The sequence below is a fragment of the Parus major genome, chromosome 2, assembly GCF_001522545.3.
Source record: "Parus major isolate Abel chromosome 2, Parus_major1.1, whole genome shotgun sequence".
Taxonomy (NCBI): domain Eukaryota; kingdom Metazoa; phylum Chordata; class Aves; order Passeriformes; family Paridae; genus Parus; species Parus major.
Window position 1 is genome coordinate 45,985,324 of NC_031769.1, and position 13,011 is coordinate 45,998,334.

The window sequence follows — 13,011 nt, forward strand, 5'->3', positions numbered from 1 at the left end:
CTCTCACCTTGGGAAGGATTCACATTAGCAGGTGAGCCAAAGCACCTTTGCAGGACTGGGCATCTCCAGAGCCTCCATGGTTTGGGAGAACACTCATTAGTAGAAGGGAAAAGGTTCAGGATGCTCTGAAAAGGTTCCTTCTGTAGAAAATGAGATTTCTGCACAAAGAATGTTTGTGCCACCTGCCAGTCACTGAGCTTCCCAGCAAACCACGCTCAGACTCCTCACTTCTTGAACTGGAGGGAGAGCCAGAGTCAAACCAAGCCATGGTGACTGGCAGGAGTGCACAAGCTGCCAGCTGGAAAGCCACCAGCTCCAAGAGAGCATATCTCAATATATTACAATGCATTAGAAGTATTAAGGCACTTCAGCTTGTGTAGTTTAGAAGTTATGAGCACAAAGGGCATTTGCCTTTTAATAATGTTTTTATGAGCTGCCTGAGTGGCTTGCAAGCAGTTCAATATCCACTGCTGCATACCATTACTGCTGTAGTTTCTAGAAGAGTCCTTGGGAGACAGAAGAAAGAAAATTACTGTGATCAAAGTCAAATTACAATACACAATTGCACTTCTGTGAATCCTCTACCCAGCTAATACAAATAGACTGGAAAAAATTGATTCAACAAGATCATCAGAAAAACAAAGCTGTGTTTCCAAAACCATGCCCCTTGGAGGTATGCTTTTAAATAACTCTGTGCTCCACTTGCACAGTTTATAATGTCAATGTGAATTTTAAAGAATCTGTAAAAGGAAATAATTTTGAGTTCTTCTATTGGACCTCTTCGTGTGCAGATATTATCACAAACAAAATATTTTTCTCTAGCTCAAGACTAATTTGATCATTCTGAAATGTCACAAATGAATGGACTCCTGCAAGACAGAGTTTTGCATTTTCAATTCTATTTCCAAATCCTTAAACACTCACTCTTTAGTATACCAATTATATTTTCAATATCGTAGGTTAGCATTGTTTTCAGCTAACAGTATTTCCACAATATATTTTTTGTGCCTTACAGAAAATATTCTTGAAATAATAGTCGTTATAAATTCTTCATATTGCTGAATTTATGAAGTCTGTTGGTTATGCTATTTATTCCTCACAAAGATTTTTTCCAGCCTAAATAATTCTATGATTCTAAGATGTTTGTGAAAATATTCATATCCCTTTCTTGACCATTCATGGCTTCAGATGTAGATAAACATACTTGGATCTTCATGAATTTTTTCCCAATTACATTTTCAGTGTGAATTGTAAATAAACACAAAACTTCATATTCATTCATCATTTGGGAAGACATTCCAATTTCAGAAGTTCTTTGCTAGGATGTTGACAGACAGGATGTGGAAAAGGCACAAGTCAATTTATTTTAGCTTTCAAATTAGAGTCGCTGTTTACACTCTTTATAGTCAATGTCAGTGAATTGTCTTCAGGGAAAATCCAAATATCTGGTTATTAATCTCAAAGATGCTCATGCATTTTTGGTCAGAAGAAGCCAGACATTTTGAAAAAATTAATGTATTTTATGATTTTAGCATGCTGGGGTTTCAATTTCGGGTTGCAATTGCAACCACAAATTGCAAAATTGACACAGCTTCTGGCTGGCTGGCAGAACTTAAACTAAAAATTAGATGAAATCCAAATACTTTTGACACTGGTGGGGAACTTTGACTCCATTATAGCAAAGCTCTGTGTAGGTCTTGGAGGTTTTTCATGCCCTCATATCAGTCTCATGTTGAACCCCTTAGGAACCAGGGAAGGACTGTCTACATCCAGCACTGTCAGAGAGGTCTGACTTGTCCACACTGACAACATCTGATGCACCAGCTCCATGCAGTACCACAGTCCAGATGTGGTGTGTGGGGGGCATAAGCACAGCCTTTATTCATATCAGTAACATAGTTTGGGGAAACAGAGCAGCAGCGTCTCTCAGTCAGGCTGGAAAAACTACAGACCCATTTAATGCATCTTTTCATATATTACTTTCTTCAAAACACCACATTTTTCAAACAAGGCAGAGTGCAAGAACAGGTGGGGTGTATTCTTGCTGCATGTAGTGAGGCACAGGGAAACATGAAGGGCAAGAGGTGAACTCGGGGTTTTCTATGGGGCTCCAGAGCAAAACCAGGTATGGGGATGGTTTAGGAAGGTTATTTTGATAACCTTAGGAAGGTTATTTTGATAGCCTTTCCTCTGGCCCAGTGGTGGCCCTGAATATGTTTTGTAGATACACTTGACAGTCAATGAAATGAACCATGCATTTTCTACATCAGCAGCAGTCAGCTTTTGCTGTGCCAATTTATGTCAGTTTATAGGAAGCCTTAATTCTTGTTTTGACAGCTACAGAATTGTTATGTGGTCCTGAAGGACTGATTATGGTTTTCCTACCTTCAGCCTGTTTCAGACATTCAAATCCTAATGACAGTTGTGTTATGATTGTTTCTGGTTTTGTTTTTAATAAAAGGGGCTTGGCAGATAAATTGTACAATCCTTTGGGTCCAACATTTCAGCATTAAGGGGGGAAATGGACTTATTTTTTAATTACTTGGAAAACATTGCCTCTAAATTTTATGGATTCCTGTTTGATTTCCTGATGCATATCCAGGCAGGACTGTCACCTGACATAAAGGACATTTATTTTACAGTTACTCTACATGACAGTTTGTCTTCTATTGTTAAATATAGGTAAATTCCATTGTTAAATATAGGTAGATGTGTGGAATTTGCTACCCAGCTTCTTCATGTGCCAGCAGCAAATGCTGAGAAACAGGATTGCACAAGTGTGGTGCTGCCAACAGAATGGCCACAATGACTAACTATGCTTTCCTTGGAATCGTCACTTAGGATCTCATTAGCTCCCATTAAAAGACATGACTTTAAACTTTTGACATCAAAAGTACAAATACATCATTAGCTCCTTGTAGTCCATCATCTGTACTGCAGCACATGTAGTTGCAATCAAAGAGAAATTATTCTGGAAATAGGCTTTGCATGCACTAAAGTCACATTAAGAAGATCAGGGTTTTTCTATTCCCCTCTTGCATATTAAAGCAGTGATATTTATTTACTTAGATTGTCTTTGTGTCACTAGCAATAACACTGACACATTTCCCTTTACCCATCTTTGCAAAGGGCTGTAGGACGACACATCCAACATTTTCATGTGGTAGTTTGTCACCTGCCAATACATTTGACTCACATTCATGTGTTTAACAGGTTTTCTCTGGAGAGTGACTTCCTTTAATTCCATTGCCTAGCTGGTTACCAAATGTTTACAAATGATTAACAGGATTTATGGAATTCAGGTCAAAGATATCATGCGGTGCTACAGAGACTCAGTTGCTCTATTAAGATCAAATACTTAGAAGTCCATTTTGGCCATGTTCAGCTCAATTACAGAACAGAAACCAGGCCACATGTAATGTATTTTCAGCCTGTTCTGGCACTGCAGCATATTTAATGGAAAACAGCTCAGTGTGCGTTTGCCTGATCTACCTTTTCCACATGATGATTTTACATGGGAATTTGCCAATGAAACTTACCAGTGTGCTTTTCTTCATGCTATAAGCAAACACCAGGGGAGACAAAGCAGATACAAAAATGGAAATGAACACTATTCTACTGTTCTGTAATGGAAAGCCTAAGCTTCAACAAAAATTGAGCTGCAGCATGCAGTGTCACTGCTTGAGCACCATGGGAATCTGACTTGCAGTTTGCTGGGAGGGAAGAAAGAAAGCTTTACCCTTACCACTCCTACTTGGACTAAAGTATCTGCATCAACAATATCTGAGCCAACTAAGACTATATTGGAAAAAGTGTGGATAATCAATGACTAGAGTGACCTGGGTGCCTGAACTACACCAGCAGAAAATTCTTCTAGGATAGTCCACATTTTTCAATGAGAATAATGGGTTTCTGCTGTGACCAAGATATGAATCTGCAGTACTTCAAATACTTGAGGTAAAGAGTTAGCAAAATGATCAGTATAGAGGATTCAGAAGAAATAGCAGAAGCATCTATATACAAGATGTTGGGGAAGGAAATTAAAAATGGAATTGTTTGGTACTTGGTATCTCAGAATGTAATTTTTTTCTGGAAAACACAACAAGTACATGCACCACTTGAAATATAAACAGCAGCAATGAATTACAAACAGGATTCCTTTGTCTTTTGAGGAGGCATATCCTTGTTTTTCTATGTTTAAGTAAGACAAATTGATCCACAGGAGTGTGTCTTCTGCATTTAAACTGAGACACATTCTCTTCACAACGAATGAACCACTGAACAATTGCATGCAGCAAAATAATATTTCATCTAGTAGACAGTGGTCTCATCTATGTGCAAGTAACACAAGATGGGAAGAGGAGACTTTGTCCTAGGGTTCAGAATTATCACCAGCTTCATCTGCCCCCACATATTGCCCCTCAGGGAAACTGCCAATCCCAAATCAAAGTATCTGCAGAGGTCTGAAGAAGGGGACATCTGAATGGAAAATGGAAATTTGCCTTTATGGTCCTGACTGGTTCACCAAAAAGCAATTCTCCAGTCATTTCTTCAACTTTGTGGGAGGAACCAGTTTTTCTGAATGAGACCACTGCTGATGTGGTGTCCAAGCCGTCCTTTTTTCCCACCCCACTGTATTTGATGTGCTGCTGCTGTTCCCATTATCCTGTCCTGTTTTGGTGGGTGTCATGCTCCCTCTTGGCAGAACTCCTGGAGCAGTCCAGCCCCCTCCAGCTGTTTATCCCCACAGCAACGGTGCAGTAGGAAATAATGGGAGGAAGAGATATATTAATAAAGGCAAATTAAACAAACCTCAGTGCCTTTCACAATGACAGGGCGTGCTGAAGTTTAATTCCTAGGGACCTGATCTCCAGCTGTCTTATAAGTGTTGTTTCTTAAGAGGTTGGTACTCTGCAGTATACACTATTCTCAGCCTTTCATCTTTCAGTCTGGATGAGCTATGGAGTGAGGCTGGAGCCTCCATCCTTGACAACATCTAGCCTAACAGGGCCTGCCTCATCTCATGAGAAAGTGGATCTCAGAGCAGAAATATAAGAAATGCAACAAATAAATTAGGTGCTCACACAGTTCAACAAAATTTTTTGTCACTTCCTCTGAGCCAGAAAGAGAAAGAATGCACCACTTCTGCCACAAAAAATCCAACCTAGCATTAACAGGTCAATTGAACAGGTTCTATCTTGACAATTTTCTAGTGGGTTTTGCTTCATGCATTACATTTGGTGTTCTGTTCCAGGCTGCCAGGCTTGAAAGAGAAAATGCCCAAGAGCAGCACAGTATATATTGTTGGGATCTGTGGAAAAAACACTGCTCCAATGCAAAATGTTCGTTCCAATGCAGGCACCACAATGGAACAAAGCACTTGTGGGTGTCCTTGTTGATTCCCCACAAAAACTTAGTGCACCCCAGATTTTGGCTCACACTTCCTGTCCCTTTGCCAGAGATTGTCTGGCAGAGAGCTGGGATCCTTGCACTGCATAAGCACAATGATATCTGCTTCATATCGACACTTCTAAAATAGTTAAAAATCAGGATTGGCAGATTCATGTCAGCTCCTGGGGTTGTCAGCCATCCTCCCTATTGTTCCCATCTCCAGCATGGTGTCCAGATGCTCTGCAATGCTGGAGCAGGGGGCTGCAAACCACCATAGACACAGATAAATGCACCTGGAGGGGTTGTGAAGAGGAGGAATAAGTTGCCAAAGCATGAGGGCAACTCTTTCACCCAGGTCCCCTGCACCCACTCTGCTCCATACACAGCCCCTCACTGCATGAGAGGCCACACACCAGGCTCTCGTGCCTCAGTGTTTAAAGAGCTAAAATGTCATTGCATTTCAATGCCTTGAAAAGGCATCTTCTAAGTCTCTTATAAGTATTTTGTCCTACAGATACCCAGATCAGGGACACAACCAAGTTCACTATCCGCTTCTGAATGAGAGCAGAGGGCAGGGTATATTTTTTAGGAAATATGGTTACAAAATTGTTCCTAGTGCAGTGTCCTACATGCAAAGCCACCTGTGAAATTTTCAGTGGAAAGCACAGACTATGGGAAGAGTTGGAGAAAACAAGCTGTAGAGGTGTCTGCTGGAGGTAGGGCAGCTTCTCCTCCTCTCTCTGCCCTGTGTCTGTCCTGAAGCAAACCTCCAGGACCCCTAAGATCATCTAATTTAACTTGCTTGCAACCACAGGCCTGTAGAAATATCAGATATAGGTTTTGCTAACTTGCAAGGCAAGTTCACAGCCCTGACTCTGATTAGCTGACAGCACATCAAGTGCAATACAGAGCAGCAAGGTCAGAGAGCACTGTCTGCCTCATCAGTTCAAAAATCATGGACAGGACCTTATTTTTGCCATAGGGCAACGATGCCACTTTTGTTTTTAAGGGTCTATCACTCTTTTGCAGGCAGTTGTTAGTGAACTGATGCTTCCAGAGGATACGCTCCTTGGAGAGTGGTAGGTGACGGGAATTTACATCATGAGGTCCAAAAAAAAATGAGCCATACGAAATGCTCAGCACTGACCAGGAGCTTGCACACTTTGCCTTGCCTTACAAAATGTTGTGTTGCCTTGAGATGCTGTCTACAAAGCAGAACAAAATGTACCTTGTTAAAATGGAATCACTCTGAAAGTGACATGGAAAGAGAGAGGGTATTTTAGTAAGAGGCACGGCTTCACCTAGAAGTCATGGATCACCACATCCAACTTAATAGAACTGTTCTCATCAGGGGAAAATGAAACTGCAGCTGAGATGACATGTGGAGCTTTTTAACCCATTGCAGCTAACCAGCAATCTGCTCTCCACTTCTGACAGAAAAGGCTTTCATCCTCAGGGTAAGTGTCTAGAGGGAAGAGTGCTGTCAGTACTAATAATAAAATGATAGAGATTTTTTCTTGTGGACTTGCTAGTGCAGATTTTTGTCTGAACCTCCCAAGTTGTAATCCAAGAATATCCTGAAGTCTGCACAGGTACATCCCTTTGGCAATACCATCAAGTCAATGAATTTCTATGAACACATTATTTGAAACAGTTGTAATCTGTCTATTCTCATGCCAGTTGCTAATTACCTCCATTTGCTTTCTATAATGGACTTCTTTCTTGGAGGGCTTTTTGACATGAAAATTTGTTTCACTCACACCACCAGCAAGCTGACATTCAGATTTGTTCCTCCAAGGGCAGAGATTTCTTTTTTACATTTCTGAGATCAGCCATATGAGGCAGCACCCATCACCCAAGCTGCTGCAATCACCTCCTGAACTGAGTGGTTCCTGGGCTCAAAGGTGTAGAGGCAATGCCTGCACACTATCATGCCCGTAAAAAAATCCAAACACATTTTGCTGAACGTGATGGAAACCTGGGTTATGTTGGCCTTTAGGGCCCAGGATTTTCACAGGTTGTTTCAGTACCTGACATATTTCCCAACAACAGATGCTGTAGCTCTATATTCAGCATGTTTCAGTCTCCTCTGGGAACAGGGCGCTTCTCCTTCTCTGGCGTTTTCTTGGCCTTTTTCATAAATGCTGTTTAAAAATGCTGCATTTTGAAGTGCTGACAGGTTTGTAAAGGCAGACACTAGTTCTGCCTTTGAGGACTGGCTGTGGCCATGGTGGTGACAGGGAAGAGATAGATAAAGGTTTGAAGACCTGTCCAGTTGCACAAACCCCTCAAAGCTGTTCTTCCCTCCCTCTGCCCAGCCAAAGCCATCTTTACTCCCTACCTCCCTCTACTTTTTTCTTATTATTGAAACCTCATGGAATTTTTCTTTTACATTTGTTTCTAGAAAATCCACTCTTGTAGAATTTTTCTTTTACATTTGCTTATGGAAAATCCACTCTCCCTCAAGAGCAAACTTCTTCCGTTCCTGTCACATTGGGGCCATGTCCTCTCTTCAACAAGGAATTTTTTCATCTGTATCTTTCTTTGAATATACATTTGGCTTAAAAGTCACAAATTATTGTGACTGGCATCTTTATTTTGTATCAAAATAGAATATATTTCATTAATCGAATTTCTGCCTATTTTTCTGAGTAATTAAATGGGCCTATAACCCCACTGTTGCCTAGCAATGCTGACACAGTACCACAGTAAACACACCACTGCTTAGTAAAACAGTTTAGAAGACTTTTAAGAAGGCAATGGCAATGACAAGTTTGCACACAGCTGTGAGTGAAGGTTGTTTAGGACAGTTTTCAGAAATTATCTTGGTCCCATTTGGCCCAGGAACATTCTTCAGTGAAAGAACACAAGTATCTAACACGTGAGCCACTAGCTTTGTAAGGAGTGGTGAGGATACTCAAAGTAATGAGGACACTGAGGTTCAGAGCTTTCATGCCAATGTCAGCTTTCTGTACCTGACATTCACCACTTAGGATGGCAATGATGCAACACAGTGACACTGTTTGAGGTGTAAGCTTGCCAAAAGTAGCCAGAGAATGTGTGATCTGCTGAGATCTCACTGCTGAAACCATCTGACTTCCATGCACTGACCTCTAATACAGCAATTCAAATTACCTGGCAAATGAGGATTTCAAGATGCCATGGTCATGGATATAATTGTATCTGAGATGATACAAGGGTGAGGAGGATTCATTTACCAGTGGCAGAAGGTCTGCTGGCAATTCATTATATCTGTACCAGGTTTATAGTGCTGGCATGTTGGGGCTTTGTGTAAAAAGAGGCTTGTAAGGAAAAATGTTGTGAAGGTGTGAAAAATATAAAGTCTGGTTATTGAAGGTGTGATGAACATAGCAGATTAATGAGCAGCACATTTAGTGTCTAAATGTCTAGTAAAGGTTTGCACTAGATACTTGTGTCTCTGGAGAGTATATAGCAATCCTTTGTCATAATTTGTAGGTTTGCTGCATTTTCCCTTCATGCTGTCTGATCACCAGCACAAAGCACATTATTTACTTGGCCCTATGTAAAGTCTGCAGGACAAATCCTCGAGACGTGTGTGCTCATACTGACAGAGCCAGGTCCTTTGCAGAGATGGGATAAGAAACACCCCCTGGAGCAGGCAGCAGAGGACTGAAGGATCCTCTGAGAAAAGTTAGTCTGTTACTTTTGGGATTGAAAAGACAAGAGGTATTTCTAAAACCTGAGGAGGGCATGAGGACATTGAGTGGGAGAATGTTTCTATAATTAAAGGGCATTGAGAAATCTGGCTAAATTTGTCCCACACGTGCAGCTGGGTGCATTGGCTTTGGTACACACGTGTGTGTTGTTTTTAGGGGCACATGCTCAGAGGCTCATGCCGAGCCCTCCACAGCAATTCTGAAATTCAGCACAGCTGAATTAAAGCATACTGCTGCAGGAGAGGAGCTGAGGCTGCCAGCACAAAAAAAGCTGTGAAGTTTAAGCCTCATTTAAAAGCCTCTGCTGTCACCTGAAAAACCTCACTCAACAGCTCTCAAGGGAAAGACAATCCTGAGTTGTCTTTAAAGCTCCTGAAGTACTTAAGGCTACAGATATATTTGTAGGTAATGACATGCAGTGGGTAGAGACCTGTAGCATGAAAAAGACAGAGCAGATATCCACATTCCATATTTCTGGAGAGGGATTTGCTTCTGATGCATAAACTTTGTCATGGTTCCTGTGCCTGAGCACTGGCTGGTAGCTGCATGGTGTGGGATGCAAGGAGGACAACCCTGGAGAGTACTTTTGGGACAAGCATCAGCTAAACAAGGGCTCATTCTCCTGTGGTCCTCCATCACATGAGCCAGTGAAGTGGGGGCCATCCACAAGTTAAAAGCCACACTCCTGATGCAAGCTAAAAAGCTGATGTGGGCATAAGCTGAAATTGTGTTATCTGGGACTGCCAAATTGCTTACTGAAGGAAACCACCAGGACGCTGTCCCTTCTCCCCCGCAGCTGCAGGATGCACCTCTAAACACTCACCTGATGCACTGAAAAGGAAGACGGCCGTGAGAAGAGGGAAATGAGATAGCTGAGGTGCTGTCCCTTCCCCCTTCCTTTCCTCCTCAGAGCACTGAGTCTGGCAGGAGGGAAGGCAGCCTCTGCACCTTCCCCTCCTGAGGAAAGCTGAGCCCTGATTTAGCACCTGCTTGGCAGATGCTCAGACCATCAAAAGCCCGAGGATACCCTGAGGTGAAGCTCTATTGATGTGTAATACTTTGAACCAATATATATTTCATTACTGTAGAGAGAGAGAATATGAATAAATAATTCAGGAGTGAGGAAACGGAAAGAGATAGGCTGGAAATACTGCTGTAGGATGCATTTTGAAACTCTTAAACTGTGTTTTTTTCAAAGACCACCTTAATTATATACTTAAAGTCTTTTATGTAAAGTCTTAAAGCCACTGTTCTCATCAGAGGAACCTTACGCCATCACCCTAATCAATGTTCATCATTTAACATTAATGATCATCATTAATCATTAACATTTAACATAATGTTTCAAACCCCAGACTTCCTTCTGGAGATTGTCTCTGATGCAGCCTCTCTCTGGAGGCAGGGGATGAGAGAAGAGAGAGAAGATGGGGCTGGGAAACGCTGCGAGAATAAAGAGCAAACAAGGATTAATTGAACAGCAGTCATAAGGAGGGAGGCAATGTAGTTACACTAATTTAATTCTGAACTGAGCCTTGCAGAAGAAGATAAACGAAGGAAGAAAATGAGGAGATAAAGGATTGCTGATACAGAAAAAATAACCCTGATTTTCCAGTGAAGCAAAACAGGTTGCTTTTTCTGAGGCATTAACCTGAAATCTCAATTTCCAACTAGAAATATCTGGAATTTCAAAGGGCTTAGAAAAAAACTATTTTGCAAAACATATTTGCTTGGAAATACTGTCCCAAACTGTTCCTTTCTCACACCGTTTTGTTTTTTTTTTTTAACTGTTGAAATATCTTGTTCCCAAATGCAAAAATTTCAAATCAAAGTCTTCTGATGCAGGGGTTAAATTCTTTATCACACTAAACTTTAGAAATGGTTTTTGAATGTGTAAAATGGTGGTAGCAAAATGAAAGGCTTTACCTCACCACTTTAATTTTTTATTTTTTTTTTTTAATACAGCTTGAAGATATTTCTTCATATTGCTTGTTTTTGTCCTGAAAAATTGCACAAAAAGTTTTTCTAACCTGTTTTCTCCCTTTGTGGTAATCTGTGCAAGAAGAGCAACGTGGCATGTTGCTTGAAGTGGCAGGACATTGGACTGGTACACATTTTCTTCCATGGACTGCACTGTAAACATTTATCTTGTCCAAGTGAGAGAAGCTGGTTTTAAAGACAAAATTTAATATCACCCATCTATAAAGCAGGAGTACCAGTTCTTGTGATTCATTTGTAAAACGTGCAACTCTGTGAGCACTCACTTGTTTGGTAAGAAACAGAACAAAGGCTGGAATATCTCTTTAGATTTTCTTGTGGGAGAAAAAAAAAAAGAAGAAGAAAAAAGAAAAGATAGCCTGAGGTGTATTTAATTTGGCAAATATAAAAGTACAGGCATAAGTAGGTTAACTTTAAGCTGACAAGGCATGGTTAGTCATTAATTAATTAAGTTTGCAAATTATCTCCTGACAAAGTTTCCACTAACTTTAGCAGCATTTGGTTGCCACTCCAGGTGATTTCACAGGAGACTTTTTAAAATGGAACAACAGATAAAGAATAAAGGACGTTAAGTGGTTCAGTATTTGTCACAGCTGGAATCAAGCTGACACACTTAGACACTAATTCTGGGGGTGGTTCTGAGGCTGTCCCAGTTCCTCTAGCATACTGGGCTGAGTGGTCATGACTGCCCCTAGGACTGGGGAGCTGACACATCCCAAGGGTCCTACCTGCCTCTGTGGTTCACCTGAAGTCATGTACTTGCTTCTTTCAATTCTTCTTCATTTAATTTCTTTGTAGATTCATTCACAGGACTCATCAACATAATGACTGACATCATTTGGCGCTACACTGGAGATTTTATGGCCCCTGATATCGTTTGCAGGGTCGTTCGCTACTTCCAGGTATAAAAATGTCGTGCTTTGTGCCCCTGTAGCAGTAAACTCTGACAAAAATGCTGTGTAGAAATTTTTCTAGCAGCAAAAGTCCTAAATGTTGAAATGTTCATTTAAAAGAGAAACGCTTTAGTTAAAGCATAATGAAACTTTTAAATTTTGTGGACAGGAAAAAGGACAAATACCTGGGTGAGTATACAAGGTGGGGGAGGTTCTTCCTTTTTTCTTTTTTTTCCTTCAGTAAGTTTTGAAACATTTCTAGTTCAGAGTTCTTGCTGACATCACCTTCTGCAATAGATGTGTCTCAACTGTTGTCTCATTATACTTTCTGCCCCAGGTGGTCCTTCTCTATGCCTCAACTTACGTCCTCGTGTCACTAAGCATAGACCGGTATCATGCCATAGTTTACCCCATGAAGTTCTTGCAAGGAGGTAGGAGAATCTTGGTACCTTGTTATTACTACAGACATTATTGGATGATTTTTTGGTTTTCAAAATTCTTAACCTTGTTGCTATGCATTATTCATTCCTGCTCTAGCTACTATTTGAACTCTGTTACAGTTCTCCAAATGATGAAGTAGCTGTGGTTTCAAGATTTATTAAACTTCACTTAGCCTTCAGCAGTTTTTATAAGTATTGTGTTAGCAAAGAATGGAATGACATTTTAAAAATTATAGTGGTTTTCATCATATTCCAGCATTTTTAGAATTTTTTAATGGGAAAAGCTATCCCTTGTTCCACTATATAACTGTAGGAACGGCAACATTTATTCTATCTATTTATTCACAATAGAAAATGACTAGGATGGAGGGTGTGGTACTGAGAATTCATACAAAAGTTTGATGTATCTTCAGAAGAGATAGCATATAAGTTTGGATATCTATTGCTAAAATTTCCTCTGTTTGTTTAGTTTCAGGGTTTTTTTTATAGTACTTAGATATATCCTGACCTCTTAGCAGTACAGTTTAAACAAAATTATTTCTTTCCCACAGAGCTAAAGTGGGGCACTAAGTATGTTGCACTGAGTGAAGAAAC

The 13,011-nt window shown here is 40.6% G+C and overlaps 1 protein-coding gene across 1 annotated transcript in view; it reads left to right on the top strand.

Annotated features, from left to right (window-relative positions):
- NPSR1 (neuropeptide S receptor 1) overlaps positions 1-13,011 on the top strand; it is a 58,628-nt gene that overhangs the window by 26,698 nt on the left and 18,919 nt on the right. The window contains exons 3-4 of the mRNA XM_015652105.3: positions 11,883-11,986; positions 12,315-12,408. Of these exons, the coding sequence (XP_015507591.1) occupies positions 11,883-11,986; positions 12,315-12,408 (198 nt within the window). The remainder of the gene's footprint in view (positions 1-11,882; positions 11,987-12,314; positions 12,409-13,011) is intronic.